The 27,210-nt window shown below is 39.9% G+C and overlaps 1 protein-coding gene across 1 annotated transcript in view; it reads right to left on the reverse strand.

The window, feature by feature from the left end:
• Positions 1–27,210, reverse strand: part of arid1b (AT-rich interaction domain 1B) — a 361,695-nt gene that overhangs the window by 109,716 nt on the left and 224,769 nt on the right. The window contains exon 5 of the mRNA XM_088354727.1: positions 3,687–3,960. Coding sequence (XP_088210853.1) covers positions 3,687–3,960 — 274 coding nt within the window. The remainder of the gene's footprint in view (positions 1–3,686; positions 3,961–27,210) is intronic.

Genomic DNA, 27,210 nt, shown 5'->3' on the forward strand with positions numbered 1-27,210 from the left:
CTAATTAAGTCGTTTATTAATGTTTTGTTGATTTAGTGCCCATTGTTGTTCATAAAACTGAATGATGAAGAGAGCTTTACACATATGTATACTCAAACACACACTTAACCAGCCGCAATAATGAAAATGGCTTAACTTGGATGAAGAATAACTGTAAATCGCAAAGCCTTCGGTAATCAAAGCACATTAGTTTTTTCCTGAGCATTTTCAATTGTAGGAATAACTATAAGTAAATAAATACCGACATATATATGCCATCTTTGTAAAAGAACCCAAAAATAAATCACATTATACCCAAATATATGACAAACTAATGTATCTTGTCTTTTTTTATTTTGTCTTGTTTTTTTTATTTATTTATTTATTCATGTATTTTGTCAGGGGTCGACTCACATACACAATTGCATGACTGTTCACGGTAATGTCAGAACCAAAACAGATACAGGACCCAATCGCGTGACGTTCTCATACAAGCCTTTATTTTACAGGAGATGGGGAGTCATGCACGTTAGGTAGCCAGTCTGGCGTGGAAAGACCGGAAGCCAGAGACCAACGAGACCGATTCCAATTGCGCGAGTTGATATCGGAAAGGATAGATAACGGATATCGAAAATTAACAGGAGAAACTAGACGGGAACGAAAACTGGACAACATAATAAACAGGACAAAAACAGACGAAAACTAAACTAGAACCTGAAATTAAACAGGACTACAATAAATGGGAACAATACCGGACTGGAGATATCACAGGAAAACAGGACCAAGTCAGAGTCCACGTCTTGTGGGGCAAAAGTTCGTTTGACGGGCTGACAAAACAGCGAGAGAGCGCTGAGCTTAATATAGAAAGAAATCGGATCTCTCAACGAGCCGCTACTGGCGCCCCACGGGCGGGGCTAATTGGGCACCATGGTAACCATGACACACACGGGTGTGGCCAATTGGGCACCATGGCAACCATGACACGTAAATAATGCGATAATAGTTCTACCCAACTAATGTGTCCCAACATCTGTTATTGGGAGACATCAGGTGACCAAACCCCCCAATCCAACCCCAAAAAGGAGGTATGATTCAGCCGGGGCTCGGACCACCAACTTCCCAGTCATGGGCCGGGCGCCCCATCCCAAGGACATCGAACCTGTTATTTATATTGACGCTTAATGTTGTGGACTATGTCGAGTGTTTGGACACCTATTTTGTCATTTGATGTGTATTATGTCGAATATTTTGACATATATATATTGAGGTACGATGTCATTTATTTATCTTATTTTATTAAAAAAGCATACATTTTTTGGGTATTCTATCCATCCATCCATTATCTGCACTGCTTATCCTCAGTAGGGTCGCGGGGGTGTTGGAGCCCATCCCAGCTATTTTCAGGCAGTAGGCAGGGGACACCCTGAACAGATTGCCGGACAGTTGCAGGGCTGCCATTCATTCATTTATATGTATTTCTTCTCTATAGTAAGATCAGTCCTCCATAAATCTGCTCCACACGTTTATTTGGCTCGTCACATACTTATTTTCACATTAATTAAGTTTTGTCAATCGCCTTCGCTGCTTTAATCGGGATTCCCGGCACGGTTTTCGGCAAGAGTGCCGGCAAAACTACTTTCCCGGTTTTCATTAGCGTCAATCACTTTGGTAGGGAGAGGGAGGGACTGACATCGGCATCTCACTGAAGACATTTGGCCCCGCCTCGTGACTTTGATTGACAGCTCCGAGGCGCTCAGATATGTCGCTCAAGTGCTCGGTGGGGCAAAAAGGTGGCCGGATGATGTGGGGGGCATCAAAGATGCCATGCCTCGGACACGGACAAACACACGTGCATTCACACAAATGGAGGCAAACACATCTAAAAATCCATTCTCACTTTGAAGCGTAACATTTATACATTCTAAATCATCTACCCTCAGCTGAGGTCTGAAAACAGGCATTGATTTTCAAATAAAAATCACACTGGAAACATATTTATCTTGTTATGTCTTTTTGCCCCTATGGTAAAAGAAAACCCCTCTACCCACAGCCCCTACACCACCCTCCAACCCCTGCAACTAAAAACAGTATCATTTATGTGTATCTTTATTAATGTATAATGGAATAAAAAATACAATTTTAAATACTAACAATAAAAAATGGCTTTATTGCCTCTGACAGAAAACGATTTAAAGTGCATCTGAAATTCCAAAATAAAATACAAATCCTTAAACTATAAACGTTTCTGACTCACTATGTCCAACCATATGATCCTAAAAATAAGATTTAATGCAATCAATAAATCAGAATGTATTCAAACTGACCTCCAACTCTTTTGTTAATCAAAACTGATGTCTGGATTCATGACTTCAATGAACACATTTAGCAATACGTACTCAACTTTCCTAGTAAGGAAAATACCACAAAAACCTGAATACAGAAATACAATCATAATACAATACAACTACAGTAATATTACAAAAATACCACAGAAATATTAGAAAAATTCTACTACAGCAATAATCCAAAAATCCTACAACAGAAATCCTGCAAAAAATACCAATGAAATACAAGTACAGTAATGCGATGAAAATACTACGATAACACTACTACGGAAATACTCCAAAAATACTACGGACATACTACAATATAACTACTAAAATACCACTAAGTACTACTAAAAAAGAATACTACAGACATACTAATATGGTAATAATAGAAAAATCTTAAAACAGAAATATTCAGAAAATTGGTCTACAGAAATACGACAATAATACAATGAAAATCCTACAGGAGTACTACAATTGAAAAAAATCCAACAATATGAATATATGAATATGAATACAACCACAGTAATACAACATATACAAACAAATATCAAGTTAGGTTCTTAAAGCAGGGACAAACTATATTTTTTTGCTTTATATTTGAGAATTTCAAAACAAATTTGATAAAACATATCTATTAAAAAAATAATATAAAAGGAAGTACATCATGTTGTACATGTCTGCATATATATATATATTTGTTTTATAAAACTAAATAGGTTTCCAAGAATTTATTTTAACCACATGAGGCCCGTCACTCCAAATATTTGCCTACTCATAAAGCAATAGTGTTGGTGAGCAGGGTTGGGTAGGGTTACTTTAACTGGATTACCTTCAATTACTTTTGGATTACTCCAATACCAAATATGCTAATAAAAGACAAAAGAAACTAAATATGAATAAAATTACAAAATTTTGTGCAAGCTTGGGGAATAATGGAATACATGGAACGGCACAAATGATGTTGGCAAGCTGTTTGGATTTATTTTCATTTTGTTTCTGTCGCATTTTATGTTAGTTTTGCCGGAGATCAAAGAGATCAAAGCCAGGAGAGAAAGCTTACCACGTGTTGTGAGTCATAATTTTATTCAATATTTAGTTTATTTTGTCTATTATTAGCATATATGGTATTGGAGTAATCCAAAAGTAATTGAAAGTAATCCAGTTAAAGTAACCCTACCCAACCCTGTTGGTGAGTATGGAGTCCATATTGATAACATTCTCCATTCTAGGTACAGTGGCCTTGGAATTAGATTAAACTTGTATTTGTGCCGTACATTGAAGTATGCAAGGCAATGAACCAACAACTGGAACAATTGTCTAAATTCATGTGGTTTGTTTAACATGTTTTGTGTTCCCAGCAGAATTCAGCATCCCTACCTGGGGTGGTTGCGCCTGGGGTGGGCCCGCCGGCAGGAGAGATAGGCCCAGATCCTGAACGGGATTGTTGGGACAGAGTGGAGCCTGTAGGTGAACCCACAGGGGAGGGTGAAGGTCCACTTCGCTGGCTGTGAAGGTGCGGCGAGGCGTGGGGGGAGAATGGCGACGACTGTCTGTGGGCGCTGACAACTCCTTTCTCCCCTTGGTTGCTCACTGCTGATGACACACCGACCTCTGTCCCTGTAGGGAGGTCATCGATCGAACCAGACAGATCCTGGAAAACACGGAAAATAACATTGAATTGGAACTTACAGCTATGCATTGAATTGAAAAGGATTTGTTGCGATCTAGTAAGCCTCCTTTCACTAGAAGGCCCCATTTAGGGTTGGAACTGAGCATAGGTGTGTCAAATATTTACAAACATGTCCGTAATCATCCTAGGCCTTTATATATGGTGGGTCATTTTCATTTTTTCTGACAATATCATCCTGGTTTTCATTTCATTTCCACCACCATGCCAGGTTTGATTGTGTTTGATCCGTTATTACTATGCTCCTTGCATTGTCCTGTTGCTAGTTTGGTTTTTATTTCAGTTTTTTTTGTTTGGACATTTTGTTAGTTGCTTTGTGCCCACTTGTTTGTTTTCTACTTTGGTCCTGGTTTTGTTAATAAATACCGTCCTTGTTTTGAGCACCTCTGCTTCCCCCCCATCGGTCCATCATTCGTAAAACAAAACAGGATTGTTTTTATTGTCTATGATAACAACCAGTGCCTAGAGCAGTGGTTCTCAATTAGTAGGCTGCGCCCCCGTTGGGAGGTAGTGGGTGGTTAGGGCCTTTTTGACTTTTTATTTTTTACTTTCCCAGGATAAAGTGCAATTACATCTCCCCTACTCTATATATATTGCATTGTGTGTAGAGTATATACATATTACTGGTAGTACTTCAAAATGACATCATGGATTTGTGGTGTAAGTCATTGAATCAATGAGTACTCATGGGGCAGTGTGTATTTTCAAGTGTCCACTAGTGGTAAAAAACAGCTTTTTTCATTTAAAAAACAGTATGTAAAAATAAGCAAAAATACGTGACCTATCGTATAAATGGGCTTTTTTAAATACTCATAGAAACTTGCTGTCATGTCCTGCACGGTTGTCATGGTGCCCAGCTGGCCCCGCCCCTTGGCACCGACTGACCTGCATTTTCCCGATTACTCCTATGGGTACTCAAACGCGCCTTTTGGAACTGCCCGGGGCCAGATCATTGTTTACCCTTGTTGAAAACCTGTTCATGCCTGTTTGATCTGAGTAATGCCTAGATTGTAATTTTGCCTGCCTTTGAGCTTGCTTTGTTTTGCTTTTGGTCCGTTTGTGTGTTGGACAACTTTTCTTTCTCAATTAAAGTGACAGATTAGCTACGCAAATGAGTTCCAACTTCCTGAATCCCGACCCTTTTTGTGACGCTTGCATTGATTTTCCTTTACAAAAGACTCACCTGGAAGGGGCTAACATGATTGTCTGACATCTTGCTAATACAAGTACCCAGAAATCCAAACAACAATTCCAGTGGTCTAGTGGATTTGGCGCTTTCACTTCCGCATTCTATTTTTGATTCCTATTGCATTCAATATTTTACAAACGTGGTCACCGATAGTATTTAAAAAAACATTTGTCACTTACAAAGTTTAGTTTGAGCATGGAGAAAAGTGAATCAGAATTTGATACTGATTATTAATCAAAAATTGAGGGAGAAAATTATAACTAAGTGTGCGTAATGTACAAATAAATACAATATATAAACATTGTCTATCGGTTAAAAACTTAAAAATGCTGCCTGAGCAAGCAGAGTGCACATTTGAGGGCATGTGTGTCCTTAGTGGGGCTTTTATTCCCATCCGGGGAATCTCTATCACATCAATACTACTGAAGGAACACACTTTGCAAAAGAAATAGATCGTGAGAGATAGATCGGATGCGATTTGACAGTTTCTCCGAGCCCTCACCCACCACCTCTGGTCCTAAAACACAAACACACTTGAAACACACAGACACTTGTTTCCCCACAGACAGCTGAGCCTGAGCTAGAACACAAAAATTCAAGAGGGAAGTCACCTGTGGGCGACCTCACCTGTGAGTGCCCCCATTTTTGTCAGGCTCGTCCTCACTGAGAGAGGACGAGTAGCGGGTGAATGCCAACTGACGCCACCTGCTAAAAACAAAATCAGTGACCCTTTTGTCGTATTCCACCTGAGACCACAAACGTGTCACTGGTTTTTATCTGGCTCTTTCCAAATCATTCAGCACTTTTAAGTGAATCCATCTCGTAGGAACTACCAGTGCTGGGCGTGTTACTGTGAAATGGAAATTAGTTCAGGGTTTGTTCACCCTTTTCATGGCCCAAATAAAGCACTTTTTAAAAAAGTATATTTTCTGATATTTTCATCCATCCATTCATCCATCCATTATCTGCACCACTTGTCCTCAGTAGGGTCGCGGGGGTGCTAGAGCCCATCCCAGCTATCTTCAGGCAGTGGGCTGGGGACACCCTAAACTGGTTGCCAGCCAGTCAAAGTGCACACAGACCACCATTCACTCGCTCATTTACACCTAGGGACAATTTGGACTGGCCAATTAACCTGACATGCATGTTTTTTGGAATAACGGAGGAAACCCACGCAAGCAGGGGGAGAACATGCAAACTCCACACAGGAGGATTCGATCCCATCACCTCCGAACTGTGCCACCGACGCGTTAACCATTCATCCGCCGTGCCGCTCCATTATTTCCATTGTTCAATATTTTTCCAGTACTCCATTACAATGAAAAGAAGACATCCGGTGTGAATCCTGCATTCTGCAAAGCCACAAATGTATCTGCGATTTACATTTACAATTTTTAATCTTGCGTGTGCATTTATCAAGACTTCGATTTTTAAAACTTGGGTAAATTGCGAATATATTTATTTTTAAGACATTGTAGGCGTTGTGGAAAAATGACAGTAATGTGTATTTGTGATAGATGGAATATGACGACAGAACGGCCGTACTGCAGTGGGTAGCACGTTCACCCATCACGCAAAAGGTCCCTGGTTTGAGACGGGGCGTGAAAATATTGGAGAGGGATGAACGCCACCAGGCTGTACTTGCCCAAAACACACCGCAGAGAAATTGGGCCCCTAGTGGTTAAGGGATCAAATAACCAACCAGCAAGGGAACTCTTTTGCAGGTTTATACTGTATCTGAAATTAAAGGCTCACTTATTTCTCCAAAAGGTGAGGTGCATAGTTTGAGATGTCCTTAAAAAGTTTATTTTCTCTATTAAGTATGTTAAAAATGGCAAACTGAGTTCAAAGAGCCTTTCTATATTTTTTCACCAAACCTATCTGCTTTTGTCGTACTTTTGGTATTGTGTTCTAACCTTTGAGCGCATTAGGCTGGAGGACTTGAGGCATGAGGGATAGGGTAAGATAGTGATTCCACCTGCATTCTGAGGTTTTCTCTTATTCTAGGATGAAAATGGTGAAAGGAACCAAAGGACTGTTGTAAATTCAGTCCAAATACCAAGCCAAACCCCAAAAAACAAAGAAAACGAAAAGTTTATTCAAGCGGGTCTATGAGGAGCATGTACATGCACACGCCTTACAATCAGCTTGACAGAGGCTGCAATGACTTCAGTCAAAAGATGATGTCAGCAAGTAGAACTTGTTGAAATTATGAACACCACCTACTAATGGATTTTGATAAATTGCTGATGATTACACTCAATGAAGTCGTGTCTCATTTGTGTCTCGTCTGCTAGTCTGAAGAATATTTGTTGGTCTTCATCCAATCTCAACAGTAAAGCAAAAGCGTTTTTGTTTACATTACGGCTCCCTGTCCCGGTCAATCAGTACAGCCCCTCTTAAAAGACTTATGAGTCATTTTTACCAATCAGCAAGAGCCCACTTGAAACCTGCTTTACTCAACAGGTAACCATGGCAGCCAGCGTCTCCATGGCGATGGCTTTTTCGAATACGGTAAACGGGAGCTGGCGGCACGCGCAGCTAGGTTGTTAACCCGAAGGCTAATCATGTGAATGGATGGGAATAATTGCATTTCGCCTAATTGGGTCTGGCGTTGCCAGCTTTTTCCATTGACAGTTTAGGGCTGGGAAAATGCCGATCCCCAATTTGTTTGGAAGCTCATTTGAATTATACACACACTTGAGCACAGCGGTGCCGCCATAGCCCAAAAAAAGTAGCAGTGTCAATACAATAAAAGGGCGGTAAACCTTAATACGCTTTATATTGTGCAATTCAGTGCAATGGCAAAGCGAAGCCACCAGGGAGCGGGGTCGGGATCATTTTCAAACAGACTTGTTGAAAAACATGGCAACAATTTCAAGCATTTGGAAGCACTTTCTTTGACTTTTTTTTTTTTTAACAACTTCAGTGCTCCCAAAATTTTATTGCATGACTGTATAAATTAAGGACTTGATCCACTTCACTTTACATGATACATTGCTGCTATCAGGTGGACGTTATGAAAAACTGCTCTTCCCTTCCGGTTCTGGTTACCTTTCTACAGAAACAATATATTTTTTTCATCATCAAACATTTTTGAAAAAGCGCCAATCTGCCACTAGAGAGCGCCAAGGACCCGCATTTGGCTCAGGAATACATGATGAAAATCGGCCAAGTAGCAAAGCCATGATCAATAAACCTCAATACAGCAAGGGATTACTGTATTGTTAAGTAAATAATTCAATGATTTGTTATTTGTTTTTTCAGACAACATTAACTGCTGATCATTTATTTGTTTATGTGAATTTTGCTTGAACCTTGTTTTGAAACCATAATTTGGGACAAAATGACGGTCACAATGAGTCCCAACATTTTTAAGTAACTGAGGGAGGGAGACACATTTTAAGTGGACTATTTATTGATATGGAAGACAGGCTCGGGTTTTGTACCAGAACTCTTTTAAATCATCAACCATCATACAGTGAAATAAAATGTGCTTAAAAATTAGATTTTGTCTGGAAGGTGGGTTTCGTGGTATTGTTTAATTTTGTCTTAAAATATATGGTAACATTTTGTTTTACTTTTATGGCTCTTTGAGTCAAAAACATTCAAGACCTCTGGTTAAGTCAATCTGAATGCTGAACAAAATGCAGGATACAAATCGGTATTTTAGCGAGACACCACTCTACATACAAATTCCTGCATTTTCAGTATATGTATAATTAGAAAACGAAGTTATTTCTTCATGCATTGAGCAGGTATCACAGACTCTGTATTGCCAAATACATCAAAAGAAGAAGAAATTAGGCTTAGGGTTTATTTTCTGGCCCCTCGACCAAATCTTTTCGTACTCATGGCAACTCAGTACTGTATAACATCACTGTGAACAATATGTGAACAATACAATGGTAATTTAGGTTTCCTGTACTTTACGTTGAATTCTTGTCACGGGCTGCAAAGTTCTGCGAGGACATGGGGGCGGCATCCAAAACGCCCGACAACCGGCAGCCCCAATCCAAAGTGGCCCAAATCCAATTTGTTTGGCTCCCGGCTGCAAATTGCTCTGTGTATTGAGTCTCCAAATAGCTGTCAACCTCTCCTGCCTGCCGTTCCTGTACCGCTTAATTCACTCTTGGAGCATGTAATTGTGGTAATAAGAAAAATATTGAGGTGATAATAACAAGTTACTATGGGACGAGCGCTGTCCACACACACAAAACACAACCACACTCATACGGATAGCCTGCCCATAATGGTCACAGACTTTCATCAACACATTTCACACAACATTGGAGAGGCAGTTGCTCGTGACCCTTCACCTTGCTGGCATTGGCACCTGTCGACAACACTTGTGTGTGTTTGTGACAGACACACAACGGCGACACTCGTGTGTGTTTTTGTGACAGACACTCAATGCTGCTGGCCTGTCACACTGAGACATGCTTGGCCAAGGATGCAGCCAAGGGGGACAGATGAGACCTGTGAGTGTGTGTGGGTGTGAGTAGCAATATGTGTGTGGTCTGGTATGGTTGACAGATTTCTGTGCCAAACTGTTTTGGATTTGATGCATATTGTCCAAGTCTATTTATGTTTGAGAGTGCCATCATTTTCAATATGGCCCAGAAGTGTTTGGGCAAGGGGAGTGGGGGATTTGTAATCATTGCGATATTAATAAAAACGTTTCATCAAAAGGTGTACGAGGGTCTGTCATTGAAGCGCTGCTGGAAGATACAGCTTTTTACCAGTATATTCAACTTTATTGCGGACCTCGTACCAGTTTGTCGTGGTGAAGAAGGCCCTGAACCGACAGGCAAAATTCTCGATTTACCGGTCGATTTACGTTCCTATCCTCACTTATGGTCATCAACTGTGGGTCATGACTGAAAGAACAAGAACCTGGATAAAAGTGGCTGAAATTTGTTTCCTTTCTAGGATGGCTGTGCTTCCCCCTAGGATAGATAGGGTGAGACGCTCAAATCATCCGGTAGGGACTCAGTGTAGAACCGCTGCTCCTTAGCATTGAGAGGAGCCAGCTAGACATGCTGGAGAGACAACATCTCTAGGCTGGCCTGGGAAGGCCTCGGGAACCTGTCAAATGAGTTGGATGAAGTGGATGGGAATAGGAACGTCTGGGCTTCACTGCTGAGGCGGATAAACGGAAGATGGATGGATGGATAATCTTTATTTTTTACATAATTAAATAATTATTTGTGTCTTGGTACATGCCTTAGAAAATGTTGAATTTCAAATAATATGTGCCTACTTTAAGCAGCCTTAGGGGCTTATATTCCATTATATATGATACTTGCAGTTGTTTGGGTTTTGTTGGTCATTTTGTTTTCTCAGAAAAGGTGAATATACCATTTCTACTTCAAACGGCACAATCCTTTTATTGGGTACATTTTAAAATTTGATTTCTTTTCCTCGATTTGGGTCGCACCATGTCATTAGGGTGGAGATACAGGTCCTGAAGTCAGACCAGTTGAGAACCAATGCTCTATAAGACAATCAAAATAAAGAGAAAATACATTGATGGATTTTGAACTTGCAATGAGGACAGGGAGACAAGCCTTCAGATGGGGAATACCTACCCTTTCTAAAGCCCTCCACTGAGCATTCTCTTTTTATTAAATCTTCAAGGTTACAAAGACAGAACATACATAAGGGTTGAAAATCAAAACAACGCAGCCTGATTGGCTGGTAGCGACAATGTTGTAATAGTCAAAACAATGAACAAAAGTCCGCAATAATAGTCTAAATAACGACATTTTTATAATTCCTCTGGGTAACAGTGACTGAAGACCTGTCCTGGGGGGACCGTATTGTTTCAGCAGTGGGAAAAACACAACAGCGCCTATCTGAGGACGCGTAGAATCAGTCACATCTCCAAAGCTCTGATAGTAAACTTCTACAACTGCACCATCAGTAGTGCACTGACGGACAGATGCTTAATGTGGTTCACCAACTGCACTAAGGCTGACTAGCAGTTGGTAGTGAAAGCTGCCGGGAGAATTATGGAACAACTCTCCCCGAGATCACCATCACCTACACCACTCGCTGTCTGAGTCCACAACATCCTGTGGGACCAGCACCATCCTGCTTACCATCTATCCACCTGCTGCCCTCAGGGAGGAGATAGCAGTCAATACAGGACAGAGCATCTACACTGGCCAACAGTCTATATCCACAGGCTGCAAGGCTATTGAAACACCCCCTTCCATTCCTCTCTCTTTATGCTGCTTTTGAGTTTTTATGGTACCATGTCTGCACTTTTAATGTGTATATGGGTTTGTTTATGGGTATTGGGTTTTGTCTACTTTTATTCTGGGTATTTATTCTGTGGATCTTTGCATTGAATTTAAACTGTGAACGAATGACTGGATGTTCCAAACAAAGTTTCATTGCCCCTTGACAATGACAATAAATATTCATAATCTGAATCTGAAAACAGCTGAACAGCATAAAAACATCAAATTACATTCAGTGCATAAGTGGTGTTAAAATGCCATCCATTTTTTCACTGTCTTTTAGCACTTAATAGCACTTAATAGTGAACACGAGTTCAGTGGATGCTCTACGGGGGCATCGTATTTAAAACCTTATATACACACACTTAGGAACACACACATTAAGAAGTCCTTTCGGAATCATTTGCGTGGCCTTGTATTTGTATTTTGCCTTAGACGACAGTTGGGTGGAGGGAGGATGAATAAACATCTTCATGTAATAGCCTTTCCCTTCAGTCTCCACAGCACCGTAAAGATGGAAAACGCGTCGTCCGGAGTCGACGAATGTGTGCGTTGCTGCAATGAGCAGATTTGTCCCTCTGGCCTACCGAGCGTAGCTATTGGACTTAATTACAGTTCGCATCATCATATTTACACGGAGAAGAGAAAAAAACGAATAAAGCTCACCTCTGTGTGCGCAAAGGTCTTATATCTGCTCATATATTGAGTACCACAGTGTGTACGTAACATCGTAATGTGCTTTTACTTTTGACCCAGACAAAACGGCTCCTATGGATGCATAACAGCGCATCAAATATAATATAAACTCTGGAAAAGTTTTAGTTGGTTGTTGGAGTCGAAGGCAATGTACTGGGTCTCCAGCAAGAATTATGTGGCTATGAATTTCAGATTTTTCTGTAACTAAGGGAAGTTTGAATATGCAAAATGTAAGTAGCACTTGGCCGCCTTAAAGCCTAACCCCATTTTTTTTATCTGTTTATAATCCCTCTATAACGGGGGTCTCATTCTCAATTAACCTGGGGGCCATTTGAGTGAGGGCCTGGATAAGGTAGAGCCAAATTGCGTTTTCCACCAAAAGTTAGGAGGACAATCCATGGTTTTAAAATATTATTACCAACACCAACTAGAATAAAGAAATACAAAACATTAGGAATCCATATAAAAATCAATCAATCAATCAATCAGTAACAAATCAATCCATAATCAACTTGGGTTGCACTTAAAGGGTTGGTGTGTATAATAAGTGCCTCCTAGTGGTAAAAAAGTGCCACTCATTAAATGAACGAATGCTTATTTAAATAGTTAGCAGAAATACATGAACAATCATATAGCTTTGCCTTGTTTTTATATAATCATAGGTCAATGCATTTATATTTATTTTATGTAACATGAGCCTTACATCAAGGGAGATGGCATAATTTTCCTCCATCTTGCTGCTACAGGTAAAAAAAAAACTGGCAAAAGGCTGGCCCAAAAAATAGAAAATATTTGGTGCTTTATGGCCACTTGGAGTATCTGTAATTTTCATTCTTTTTAGCAGTCATATACTGCAAAATCTAGTGGTAAAACAATGCACGCTGTTCCTTTAACTTTCTTATTAAAGCTGAGGCCACTAACTATCGCCCTGAGGACCGTGAGTTTGATACCTCTGCTCTATATTCTGCAAACCCCGAATCCCAGATGAGAAAAAACCTAAAGTAAGTTTTGTTAGAATACATTTGAAGTAGGGCAGGGGTTGGGAATTTTTTGACCCAAAGAGCTATAAAAGCAAAATCTTTAGATTCTACTTGAGCGAGTCATACCATATATTATAAGACAAAACTCAACAAAATTACCAAACCTGCTCTCCAGACAAAAGCAGTTTCTTCAGCACATCATATTTCATTGTTTGACAGCAATGTCTGATTTGAAGGAAATTATGGTATAATACCAGAACCTGTGTTCCATTCAATAAAAAAATATTTAGAGATTTTATATCAAGGTGCAAGCAAAATTATTTTAAAATAAATGTCACAGAACACTGCAAACAAAGAGTATACTGAGGTATTGACCTTGGACGCACACGCTGGGTAGAAAGAAGCTTGTGTGTGAGTTATGTGCATAGCTCCGCCCATTTTCCCGCTCGACCAATCAAATTGCTCTGGGTGATTCGCTGGAATTTTTGTGTTTACTCTGTGGGTTTTCATAAAAAAAAATTCTCAACAGTGAACAAAACATTCTTTTATGAAACTTCCAAATAAAGAATTTCTTGGTGACGTACGGCAAACATGGGGTCTGTTTATGTGACACCCTGACTGTAAACTACATACATAGGACTGAATGCACTATATCTCCAGCGGTGTTTTGGCTTTACGTGTGCGAATTTTGGCTTCGCTTGAATATAATCGGAACCACGCAGATAAGGTTTGCATGAGCTGAATTTTACCTCCAAACAAGATGTACTCATGTAAAGAGCTATGGCTTGTGAACCTAGGTTCCTGACCCCTGATGGTCCTGGAGGGGGTAGGTCATCCCACAAAAATACAGTGTCATATCATGCATTTTTTATACTTTGTCTCACAATCACAATGATATCAGGATTGTTTCTTTTAAAAGAAAAATCTGCAGCTTGTAGATATTTTAAAATATATAGTATGCTTGTGTGGATCAAATGTAGCTGTAGAGAAAACATGCCATATATTTCTAGCTTTTAATCACACTGCTAGCTCTCACTGCTCACCTGTGCTTCCAACCCAGTAATGCTAGCTTGTGCTGCTAGCTCACCTCTGTTCAGGAAAATTAAGCGCTATATTTAGACCAGAGGTGTAAAACTCATTTTAACTCGGGGGCCACACGATAGAACACACATTCTCTCGGGGGCTTGACTAGTCGATTGAGGAGAAAGAAAAAAAAGGAAAAAAATAAGAGAAAAAGAAGGAGAGAAAATAGATACTCTGAGACAAGGAAAGAAAGAAAATTAGAAAGAGATAGAAAGAGAGAAAAAGAGAGAGAGAACGTGAGAAACAAAAGAGGCAAAAAGAGAAATAGTGAGAGAGAGGGAAAGAAAGAGAGAGAAAGAAATAAATCCAAATAGAAATTGAAAGTGAGAAAGAGAGAAGGGGAGAAAAGAGGAGAGAAAGAGAGAAGGGTAGAAAGAAAGAAGGGGAAGCATGAGAGAGAGAGAAAGAGAGAAAAGAGAGAAAAAAGGAAGAGCGAGTAAAATAAGGTAAAAAGACAGAGAGAGAGAGAAAGAGGCAAAGAGTAAGAAAGAAAAAAAAAGAGACAGAGAGTGAATGGGAGAGAGATAGAGACTGAGAGAAAAAGGGAGGAAGAGAAAAGATACAACTACAGCGTCTTTGTGAGAGGCCCCTGGGTTTGGCAACATCAAGTTGACATATTTCAACCTGCAGCTTGTTTTTCTCGTGCTCTTCCTTCAGCGTCGCCTCGCGGCCCGGATTCAATCCCTTAGCGGGCCTGATCCGGCCCGCAAGCCCCCTGTTTCACACCCCTGATTTAGACACGGCTACCAATCACTATCCTCACTTTCATCATAACAATCACCCCAATATGATTTAAGCGATGTTACCTTATCAGATTAAAACAAAACAATGTATTCCTGGACCATAAAAGCCAAGCAATCTTACAAGTACCACGACCACCAAAAAGAAAACCCAGTCAATTGAAATGATGTGGGAGTGTCGTGGGGTTAAACCTTCTTTCATGAGCTTAAAATTTCAACAGACTGAAATAATCTACTTACAAAAGTAACAGTGACTCCCTTGACACAGACCGTTATTGTTTGTGGTGAGATAGCGCGCTATTGATACGTGTCACCACGCTTAAGCCTCTTGTGAAGTTCGATACGAGGTGGGCGACTCGAGGTAGGAGCGCGCGTGGCCCCATTACCCTCGAGACCGCAAAGACACTCAAATCTGGCGAGGGATTAGTGTAGAGTTCTTCTGATTCTTTCTGATAATATACCAAGCAGCAAGCAGCGCTAGTTTTTAATCGGTGGATCGTGGCAACCTCGGATTTCATGTGGTAGTTATGTAGTGAAAGGAAGTCCGTCTCTTTTTAGAGAACCGGCTTTTTTGGCTCAACTCATTAAAGAGAGCCGGCTCTCAAACGGCTCACTTGCTTTGATGCATTATATCACGAATCATTATTGTTGTATAAAGAAGTTAAGAAAAAAAGGAAGTATAAAAGGAGAAAAGGTTATCCCTTTAATCAGTATATTACCAACAATAATTTAATGCAGAAAATGAATTAATAATTTGAATAAGAACATGTATTATTCTACTTAATTACATTTTCATGTATTTTTTCCTTCTAAAGTGAACGTCCAGGTTACTTAATTTTTGAACTTTTTTTTATAATAAACCTCATTCATGTCGAGCAACTCGGTATCTCACAACAAAATGTTATATATGTTACAATATCTATGATATAACGAAACACACGTACAATATAACATGTTAAACTACATAAATAAACACGTTTGAAAAAATATATATGGTGTAAGATTATTTTGTATTTTCTAAGGGAAAAGTTTGTAAGGGCATGGAGCCGTAGAAGTTGACAGGTATATTACAACTAGAATAGACGTAGCACGCAAGGATGAATGCATGATAAAGACTTAAGAGAGAAAAAAAAGAAAGTAACGTCCGGACATTAAGCGATGTAGTGCTTGGAGATTGGCCCACATTGTACCTGTAAGAACATTGTAACAATACTGCAATGAAAAATAACACAATAACCTGTAGAAGCAACAAAATAAGGCAGTTTTTTCTCTCTGTGCAGCCTGGTATCGGTAGCTGCTGACCACTATTTTATAATGTTGGTCTCTTTGTTGCAGTATCCTCCAGACTGGGCAGAGAGCAGCCAATGATTTTCATTATTACTGTTTGCCAGTGGCATAAAGCCACCCAATCTTATAGAGTCAGACTAAAAAAACAAAAAACAAGTGAGTTTGACGTATATATGAGATCCCCCTCCCAAAATAAAATAAAGAGCCTTAAATTCCTCATTTCGAATTCAGCTGCTCGTCCAGCTTAACCTCTCTCTTCTCAGCAATTAACGCGAACGCCACATCCTTCACGCCGTGTACAGCCGGGGCTAAATAATGCAAGGGGCATCCAGCGCCCGCATCCTTTATCATCCCAAATGACAGCCATTTGCATATCTTCCCCAGTCAATTAGAGTGCAGCCGAATAATCAGCCCATAATTGGGGGAGAGTGGCGGTAATCATCCGCCCTGGTGCACCAACGGGGCCATAAGCAAAGGGGGAGCGGGTTGGACACCACATTTCAATGTGCGTTGTGTGAAGTCTTGACTTCTCACTAATACTTTAAAACAAGCAATCTATCTTCTACCCTCTTTTAAGTGCGTCCCTTTTGTACGGTTCCTCTTAGTTTTCGATGCCGTCGTGATTGTTTTTCCTTATTATTATGAAAAGGTCAGATCTTCAACATTCATTGCTCCCTATTTGAATAAAATAGTGTGAAAGCATGAAAAATCACATTTAATAATCCGCCTTTGAAATTGTGAAGGGTTTAAGATTGCAAGAATTATCATTTAAACAAACAAAATAAACATACCCAAGTATATTGCATTTAGGCCCGCGAGACAACACTGAGAGAAGCACACGGGAAAAACGAGCTGCAGGTTGAAATATGTCCACTTGAAGTTGCCAAAGCCAGGTGCCTCTCGTAAAGGCTGTACTTGTATTTCTCTCTTTCTCTTCCTCCCTTTATCTCTTGCTATCTGTCACTCTTTCTTGTCTCTCTGAGTCTTTTTACCTTTTTTTGCTCTCTCTTCCTTTTTTCACTCTTTTCTCTCTTTCTCTCTCTCTCTCGTTTTCCTCTTCTCTCTTTCTCCCCTTCTCTCTTACTATCTCTCTTTGGATTTCTTTCTTTTTTCTTTCTTTCTTTCCGCCTCTCCCACTTTATCTCTTTTTATCTCTTTTGGTTCTCACATTCTCTCACATACTCTCTGTCCCTCACTCTCACTCTCACTCTACCTCTCTTTTTCTCTTTCTTCTATTCTCTCTCTTCTATTATCTCTCTCTCTCTGTCTGTCCTATTTTTTTCTCTCCGTCTCTTTCTGTCTATTCCTATCTCTTCCCGTCTCTCTTTCTTATTCTCTCTGTGCTTCGCTCTATCCTAATCTCTCTCGCTCTGCAATTCTCTCTCTCTCCTATTTTCTGTCTCTTTCTCTCTCCCCCTCTCTCTTTCTTACTCTCTCCCTCTCTGTCTCTCTTTTTGTCTTTCTACCTCTCCCTCCATGTCCCACTCTCCCTCTATATCCCTCTCTCTCTCTCTCTCTCTCTCTGTCTCTCTCTCTCTCCCTTTCTCTCTTTCTTTGTCCCACCCTCTTGCCCTTTTTTCTCCATCTCTTTCTCTTATGTCTTTCTCTCTCTTTTTTTCTTTCTCTCAAATGTACTAGTCCGCCCACCGAGTGAAAGTTTGTTCTATGAGTTTAACACCCCTGATTTAAATAATGATGGAAAGGTTTTATGTATTCTCTGAAAGGACTGTCATTACTACTGAATTAAATTAATTTTCATTCATAACATTGAAGGTCAAGCAAGTAAGCATTTTAGTATTTGCTACTTTGTACATTAGAAGAAGGATAACCATCAAGGTGAAAGAACAGAATAGGAAAACTGTTATCCTTCACTGTGTGGACACAAAGTCAATTAAGATACAAATTCATAAACAATTGACTGCTAAATCCCCTAATGACACAATTAAAAACAATCTCTTAACGTCTTAAGCACTCCTAAATGCACAACAAAGGGAAAAGTTAGAAGTAGCGGCACAATAGAAGAAAGACTGCAAACACACGAGGGGGAAGACTCCCCCTTTCGTCTCTTTTAGAAGCTAGCTATCAAAGTCTTTGTATGACAAGTTTTCCGGGCAGCTTTGAAGCGCAGTTTCGGCGCAGCCTTTGGGTTTCCCGCTCAAAGGAGAGTGACCGTTTTTAGCGAGACAACATTTGCTTTAATACTCGCTAACTACACGTTCCTCAGAGGCTCTGGTGGCGTCCTCTGAACATGGTGAATTAAAAGGATGGAGTGAGTAAGAGAGGAAGATAGGGGGACAAGCTGGAGTTGTGTTCAAGTGAGGGGGAAAAAAAAAGCACCCCGACAAGGTTAGCTCCCATCTGGCTTGGATTCCTTTTGTGTTCTTGCAGCTGCTTTTTGGTGTTTACCCGAACCTCTTCAATGCCAACCACAGCATAGGCCTTTTGTCCTAAGTAGCTACTTTTTCTTCCTAAGACTGCTGAAATAGTAGCGAGAGTTAGAATTGTCTTTATTGTCATCGATAACAACAACAAGACATTACACTCCAGGATAAACACAAAATAAATACTTAGAAGATGAAAAATAGATAAAAAGAATGTCAGGATAAATAAGCAGAAATAATTACAAGGTAGTGCTTGGAGGCTAGCCTAAGGCTAGCAAAGGAGTAATCATTTAAAATGGATTTTTCAGCATGAAGTGACACAAAGCTTCCGGCATTGTTCAACTGTAGGTTAGTATTTTAGGACCGACAAAGACGTCGTCGACACTATTTTCCACTTGCTATTTGTAGGGTTAACATGCTAAGTTATGCCCAACACTTCTAGGTTTTCTCTAGTCTTTTACAAGCATGGCAGCCCCGAAATTGGTCACCATGCTCAGGAATGAATTTGGGTAAAACCCAGATTTTTTAGGAAAATATCAATTGAATAATACAGAAAACTTCTGCATCCCTCAGTTTTTGTGCTTTAAATTTGAAATAAATTGCTTGGTTACCATAAAGCAGTGGTTAGCACATTTGCCTAACACGCAAAAGGTCCTTGGTTCGAAACAAGGTGGAAACATTTGTTGGACTGGAGAGGGAGGAGCGTCCAACTTGCCCAAGACACACCACAGGAAATGGTGCCCCTAAGACCCTAGTGGTTAAGGGAAAGCACTCACAGTATTTGTCCACAATACAAAATCATCCACGTTTGACAGCATTAGCTATTAAAAATACATTATACTATATATATTTATTTATTTTAACAATTTACTATCTCATATACAGTATATAAAAAGCCTGTATTTCAACCTCTTGCTTGATTGAACACTTATTTTGTTTAGTTTTATTTTCAATTTATAATTATTTATTATTCATTTATTTATTTTAATTTCAAACATACACAGTATGCATATGGTTTAAAATTGTTCCATCCGAGTTTTAAACTTCCTGCAATTTCCGAGGGACTTCACAACATACTCTGACGGTGCACTATTAAATCTGCAAGAATCTGTGAGGTCTGCGGGTAAAATTCCAGAAGGCTTTTTAATAAATTAGTTCAGCTGCATTTTAAACAGGCATGTTTGGGCCACCTGTGTTAAAGACTCAGGCTAATTATCAGATGGTAGGGAAGGTAGTACTAATGACTTCTTCTCCAAATTGACTCAATGTGTGCCAAGTTTGCCTTTGCTATTTACATTATTAGCACAATTAAGACTAATATATATATATATATATATATATATATATATATATATATATATATATATAGTTGAGAATTTCAAAATAAAACACGTGAGTCAGTGTGTGTTTTTGTCGCGGATCTTATTAGGACCATGTGCATTTTTTAGTGCCTCCTATTGGTAAAAAAACAAATTCGTTAAAAAGAAAAACAATATAGAATTGAATAATAAGCAAAGATACATGGATTATTTTTAAAAATACTCATAGGTTGAAAATGTTTTTGGGGAGCCGACATGATTATTTGCCATCTTAATGCTTCGGGTACCCCTAAAAAACAAAAAGCTTGTGAAAGGCTGGGCAAAAAAATGAAGAAAACAAATTGTCCCTTTTGGTCACTTCGTCTTTGTAGTTTGTACTCTTACTTGTGCTTCGTAGCACTCATTTATAGTTCCACTACACAATATTCTGACATAAGCCGTAAAATAATACACACTTTCCTTTAAAACGTTAAAAAAAGAAGACATTTTTAGCTTATTTGCTGCAGCAAAACAAGTACCCACTATTTTAGAGATTTGTATAAATTCTTCCATTTTCCTTCATTACTTATACACAAAATTGATGAGTTTACACCCTTGGAAAAATCGGATTTCAGATCACAAATAGAAATCCCAATTAAGGGGCTTGTATGAAGTTGACATTTACCAGGTAAACGTAACCCCTAAAATTATAAATTAGGCAAAATAACCACAACTGTAGCATTGAATGAGAAATTGTCCTTTTTCCAACAGTGTTGAAGGTTTACATGTTACAGTGAACACCAACCTCCCCTCATGATATGAGGAATTATATTGCATGTCATTGGGATATTTTTCCATTCCAAAGTCTTCCATTTCCACTTATATTCCTCCATATACAAAACAACACTTGCCAAAAAGCCTCAGGGAAGAGCAGCGTCTTCAAGCATTTGCTACTGTCTACAGAAAGAGGAAGTATTGATTTCCTTTTTAAGGGGCTGCCTCTTTCGTTTAATCCCTCATTTCAGTTCTCTCTGGGGATGGGTGGCATTTCTGGCCGGACAGCCTATCTTCTGCTGCTGAGACGTATGTATCAATGTCAAAATGACTGATCAGAAGCAGAGGTAGGCAATGCATGGGGAGGGGGGGGGCGGGGACCACTGGACTAGAGAGATGCTCAACTCGCCCCCCCTTCACCAAAACTACCCCCCCCCCCCCTTGGACACGCCTGTCAGTGTGCCCTCCTCGGTAATCCATCAGCTCCCGCCGCTGATCAATAATGTGATCGGTGGGATTCTGAGGCATACCCTGTCGAGATATGCGAGGGGAAATAAAATGAAAATTAACGACTGACGGTGAATGCGACCTTCAGCCGGCATACCAGTTCAAATTCCAAACTCTTCGCGCGTATTTTGTCTTTTGAAAAGGTGAAAGTCCACACGGGATGAGTTGAAACTTGATAAAAGTAAAGTGTACTTTGAAAACATGGCTAGGAAATGGCTTTAAAATGAACAAGTCTGGGTTGTTTTTAAGACAGTGAGACCATATTTGCAATATTTTTAAGGGACCCAACCAATTATTTAACCGCTAGCGACCCTCCCAAGAAAAGAACAAATATTCTTAATGCTCAATATTGACTTTCTTATACGGTTAAAATGAATACTCAAGTACGAAATAAGGCCAGTGGTTACCATGCAGCCCGACAGTGCGGGGGTCCAGGGTTCAAGTCCAGCTACTTCAGTGTGGGGTTTGCATGTTTTCCCCGTGCCTGCGGGCACTCCAGTTTCCTCGCACGTTCCGAAAATATGAATACTCTCTGTCCCTCTCACTCTCACTCTCTTTTTCTCTTTCTTCTATTCTCTCTCTTCTGTTTTCTCTCTCTGTCTTAATCCGTCTCTCTCCCTTTCATATTCCCCCCTTCTCTCTCTCTCTCTCTCTCTCTCTCTCTCTCTCTCTCTCTTTCTCTCTCTCTCACCCATTTCTCTCCTATTCTCTCTCTTTGTCTCTCCTATTCTCTCTCCTTTTCTTTCCTATTTTCTCTCTCCGTCTCTTTCTGTCTCTTCCTATCTCTCTTACTTATTCTCTCTGTGTCTCGCTCTATCTCTCTCGCTCTGCAATTCTCTTTTTCCTATTTTCTGTCTTTTTCTCCCTCCTCCTCTGTCTTTTGTACTCTCTCCCTCTCTGTCTCTCTTTTCATCTCTCTCCCTCTCCCTCCATGTCCCACTCTCCCTCTATATCCCTCTATATCCCTCTCTCTCTTGCTCTCTCTCTCTCTCTCTCTCTAGTTCTCTCTTTCTTTCGTACATATTTTCTCTCTCTCTTACTCTATTTCTCCTACTTTTTCTCTCCTGCTCTCTTTCTCCTATTCTCTCTCCCATTCTCACTCTCTCTTATCCTCTTTGTCCCCCTATCCATCCAATTTCTCTCTCCCCAGTTCTCTCCCTTTTTTCTTTTCTCTCTCTTTGTCTCTTTCTTTTTCTCTCTGTCTTCAATTCTCTCTTTCTCCCTCTCTCTCCAATTCTCTCCCTCTCTCTTTCTCTTTCCTATTATCTCTGTCTCCAATTCTCTCTCTCTCTTTCTCTCTCTCTCTATTCCTCTTCAATTCTCTCTTTCCCTCTCTCTCTTTCTCTCTCTCTGTATCTCTCCCACCTAGTCTTTCTCTCTGTCTTAAGTTGTAGACATATCAGAATTGATTAACTACTTAGTAGTTACTTATCGGCATATGAATCGGTCTGAAAAAGTGGTTTTGAACATCCCTATTAGCTAATATGACATTTTCAAAAAGCAGCAATCAATCAAACTGTCATGGATGGAGAAATATTTTCCAGATACAATAAAAGGTGAATTTTGATGCAGGAAATGTTACACAAAATCACCAATTAAACACCGCTTGACCATCCAGCTGAGAATCCGGTTGGACATTCGTCAGTTATGAGGTCAATAACCCTACAAACAAATATACACACACACATTAGCATGTTCCAGAACATCAGTCCACGTCAGCAAGAGTTCCAAACAACTTGGAAACGGTGAAAACAAATTAGACTCCGCATCAAAGAGACTCTCCAACAAGCCATCTCTTTTGCAGTTCAAACAGAAACCCGCTTGGTAAACAGACGCAGGGAATTCAAGCAAGCGGTCGGAGTTTTGCCACAACAAAGGAGAACACCCCGCTAAACAAGTAAGGGTAGCAAAAATAATAAGCAAAATTTTTAATGGAGAAAACTGTCCCCCCTGTTTTTTTTTTAACAAATTCTTGCTGCTCGGTGTGATGGGATGCCCTTGCCCTATCCCCCTTTGTCTTCTTCGTTAAAATAATTCACTGTTAGTTATCACGGCCCCCGACTCAAATTGGAAGACAGATGGAGGAAGAAAGAAAGAAAATAGTGGGTGAGGGAGGGGAGAAAAAAAAACCTCTAGGTCTTGAACAGCTTGTGAGATGTTTTTTTTTAGACAGGCAGACAATGGCCTTGCTCCTTAAGGCACCTCCTGCGCAATCTCATTTGTTTGGAATTTAGCCGAACCTGAAAAAAATGTCGGGAAGTGGAAAGCGTCATTAGCTATGCATGAGACAAAGCGGTGACATGAAGTCGCGGGGCGCGCCGAGCATTGTGGGTAAGGAATCCTGCCTATTGACAGCCGCGGATGTCCCTGGGCTGTCTCCTGGTTTTGGCAATTACAATCAAACGCTGCCGTGCCGGCCCTTAAGCACTGACTGACAGCTCGGATTAAGGCAGATGGGGGAGATGCCGGGCTGTCCGTCCACACGTGTATTGCTTTATATGTGCAGCATGTTTCGGCTTCCGAGATGCGTCGACGCGTGTTTACGTGTGTGCACGGCATGTTTGTGTGCATCTTTTTCACGTAGGCTTGAATGGCATCAAATATGTTTCTGCACAAAAACAAACACTGATAGGAAGACGGTTAAAAAGTAATAAATTAATCAACTTTTAATCAATCAATTTAAAAAAACTCAAATAAAAAGCTGAACTGCTCAATATATATATATATATATATATATATATATATATATATATATATATATATATATATATATATATATATATATATATATATATATATATGGAGAGAGAGAAAGAGAGAGAGAAAGGAAATAAATAAGATAAAAAGAGTGAAAGAAAGAGAGAATGAAATAAAAAGAGAGAGTGAAAAAAAGAGAGAGGTAGAGATAAAGAGAGAGAAAAAAAAGGGAGACAGAAAAAGAAAGATACAGGAATAGAGAGTGAGAGAAAATGAAAGAGAGAGAGAGAGAGAGAGAGAGAGAGAGAGATTGACAGAAAGAGTGAGAGGGAGAGAGAGAAAGAGGAACAAAATACAGAGAAAAAAATAAAAACAAAAGAGAGTGAAAGAAAGAGAGGTAGAAAAAGAGAGAGTGAAAGAAAGAGAGGTAACAGAGAGCGACAGAAATAGAGATTTAGAGACAGAGAGAGCGCGCGAGAGAGAGAGAGAGAGAGAGAGAGAGAGAGAAATGGAGAAAGAGAGAGATAAGGGAAATAATGAAAGAGAAATAAATACGAATAAGAGAGAGTGAAAGAGAGGAAGACATAGAAAGACAGAATGAAAGAAAGAGAGAGAGAGGGTTACAGAAAGAGAGAGAAAAAGACAGACCAAAAGAGAGAGGACAGAAAGAGAAAGAGAAACATAAATAGAGAGCAAGAAAAATGAGAGTTCCAATTTTAGTATTTGTGAAGCCGAAGCCGAAATAGAGAAAGATAGATGGAGAAAGAGAGAGAGAAGGGAAAGAAAGAACGAGATATCAAAAAATAAGAGAGATTGAAAGGGAGAAAACAATGGAAAGGCAGAATGAAATAAAGATACAGAGAAAGAGACATAAAAAGAGAGTGAGAGAGAGAAAGAAAGAGAGAGAGAAAGAGAGACAGGAATAGAGAGAGACAGAAAGAGAGAGAGTGAGAGAAAGAGAAAGAAAGAGAAAGGCATAGAGAAATAAAGTAAGAGAAAGGGAGAGAGAGAGAAAGGAAGGAAAGAAAGAGAAATAAAAAAGTAAGCGCGTGAAGGAGAGAAATAAATAGAAAGACAGATAGAGAGACAGAAAGAGAGAGAGAGAGAAAGAGAGAGAGAAAAATACATTAATAGATATAGACGGAAAGAGAGAGAGAGAGTGAGAGAAGGAAAGAGAGAGAGAGAGAAAGAGAGAAAGAGAGAGAAAGACAGAGACAGAGAGAATAATGTGTTTTCCATTAAAATTCCCATTCACACATATTTTATTATGTAAATATTTTGGAAAATAAATAGACGAGACATTAAGTAGGATAGAAATTATGATAAGTCATTGAAAAATAAAAAGTCCTCCGAAATTTGCTTTCGTCATAAAATCGAAATATCGAAGCGAGCAATCAAGCGACAATCAATTTATTATATTTTAGGGCAGTCTAAGCAATTGATGTAAAATAGATAATAACGCTAATTGATGATTTAAAAAAAAAAAAAAACGGTCACTACTACGCCATTCTGTGCTGCCCTATTTCTAATTCAATATCCATCTATTAACACAAGGTATTGATTAGGAAAGGGATAGTATTGATGACACAAAAGTGGACATGGATGTACTGATAGGGCCTAATGATATATGTAATAAATACATCAGGCAAAGTAAATCTAAATGGACCTCTTTTCTAATTGTGTACATCATTGTCAACCATATGTTATTACTCCCTTTGCAAGTTTATGTATGACATCAGAACATTTTCCATTATTTTAGCGACATGATTACAAAAAGGTCAATTAAAGACAAATATTTACAATGTACTATATTAAGAATAGTTCAGAGCTGAGGGGGAAATCCAAACACATCGACATGAGATTACGATGCAGTCAAACGAGACTCCTGCAAATCCCCCCGGTAGCTACGCTCCAAAGTGTTAATGAACAAAAACGTGCAAGTCCATTTTGTCCAAATGAATTTGAGCAGCTCTGGCGTGTGCTGCGTGGGATTGTTTCTTTAACACTGCCTCCGCGAGAGGCCGACATCATCCATCACCCACGACAAACGTGACAAGACAACTCTGCTTGCGAGGAGTTACTTGCCAGAAAATGAATCGAGGCAGGAGACACATCCTTGTCTGTCTCAGTCAAAGACAACTGCGGATCAACAATGAACTAAAACTGACACGATTAATCAACATGTAAGCGGTTATGGTACTAATGACTAGGTATTTTTGATATTTGAGAAATGATTTTAATGTAATGGCTTCAAATCCAACTACCAGCCTTCCTGTGCAGGGTTTGCATGTTCTCCCCGGGCACTCTGGTTTCCTCCCACATTCCAAATAAAACATGCATGTCAGATTAATTGGCAAATCGAAATTATCCCTAGGTGTGAATATGCAGGTGGGTTGTCTCTGTGTGCCCTTCGACTGACTGGCCACCAGTTCAGGGTGTCTCGTGTCCGCTGCCTGAAGATGGCTGGGATGGGCTCTAGCACCCCTGTGACCCTACTGTGGACAAGTGTTGCCGATAATGAATGGATGCATGGATTTCAATGGAATTTAAAAAATAATCCTTAAAGACTTTAGCACAGCTGGCAACCATTAAATATCTTTTTTTTCCACAATGGATTAAGATAAGGCAGCACGGCGGCGCAGTGGTTAGCGCGTGTGGGGCACAGTTCTGAAGTCATGAGATCAAACCTCCTGTGTGGAGTTTGCATGTCCTCCCCGTGCTTGCGTGGGTTTCCTCCCTCCCACATCCTAAAAACATGCATGTCAGATTAATTGTGCAGTACACATTGTCCCAAGGGGTGAATGAGTGAGTGAGTTGTCTGTCCCTGTGTGCCCTGCAACTGGCTGGCAACCAGTTCAGGGTGTCCCCTGCCCATTGCCCGAGGATGGCTGGGATGGGCTCCAGCACCCCCGCGACCCTACTGAGGATAAGCGATGCAGATGATGGATGGATGGATGGAAGGATGGATTAAGATAATTCTTCCTGTTGTGTTAGTTTGCACAGTCCCTGTAGGTGTCGGAGAGGGACCACATCTCCTTTTACTGTGATCTAGTGTGTATTATTGCCTTTTTGCTGATTATAGAGGGTCACAATAAGGTTGATGATAAGGAGGGGTGAAGAACGGTGGCGAACGCAATTGAGTCGAAGAGGAGGGTGGTTGCAAAGTGCGATGGTAATGTGCCGGTGTCTGATTTGAACTTGCCTGATTTCTTTTCTACTGGTATGTTGATATTTATTATCTACACATTGGAATGTTTTTTGTTGTTCTGTTGTACATTTTGTTGATTTTTGCAGATTTTTTGGACTGTGTGACTACTTTGGATAGGTTTTAGGG

Source organism: Urocampus carinirostris, chromosome 15 (assembly GCF_059441175.1).
Source record: "Urocampus carinirostris isolate Australia breed hairy pipefish chromosome 15, RoL_Ucar_1.0, whole genome shotgun sequence".
Classification (NCBI taxonomy): domain Eukaryota; kingdom Metazoa; phylum Chordata; class Actinopteri; order Syngnathiformes; family Syngnathidae; genus Urocampus; species Urocampus carinirostris.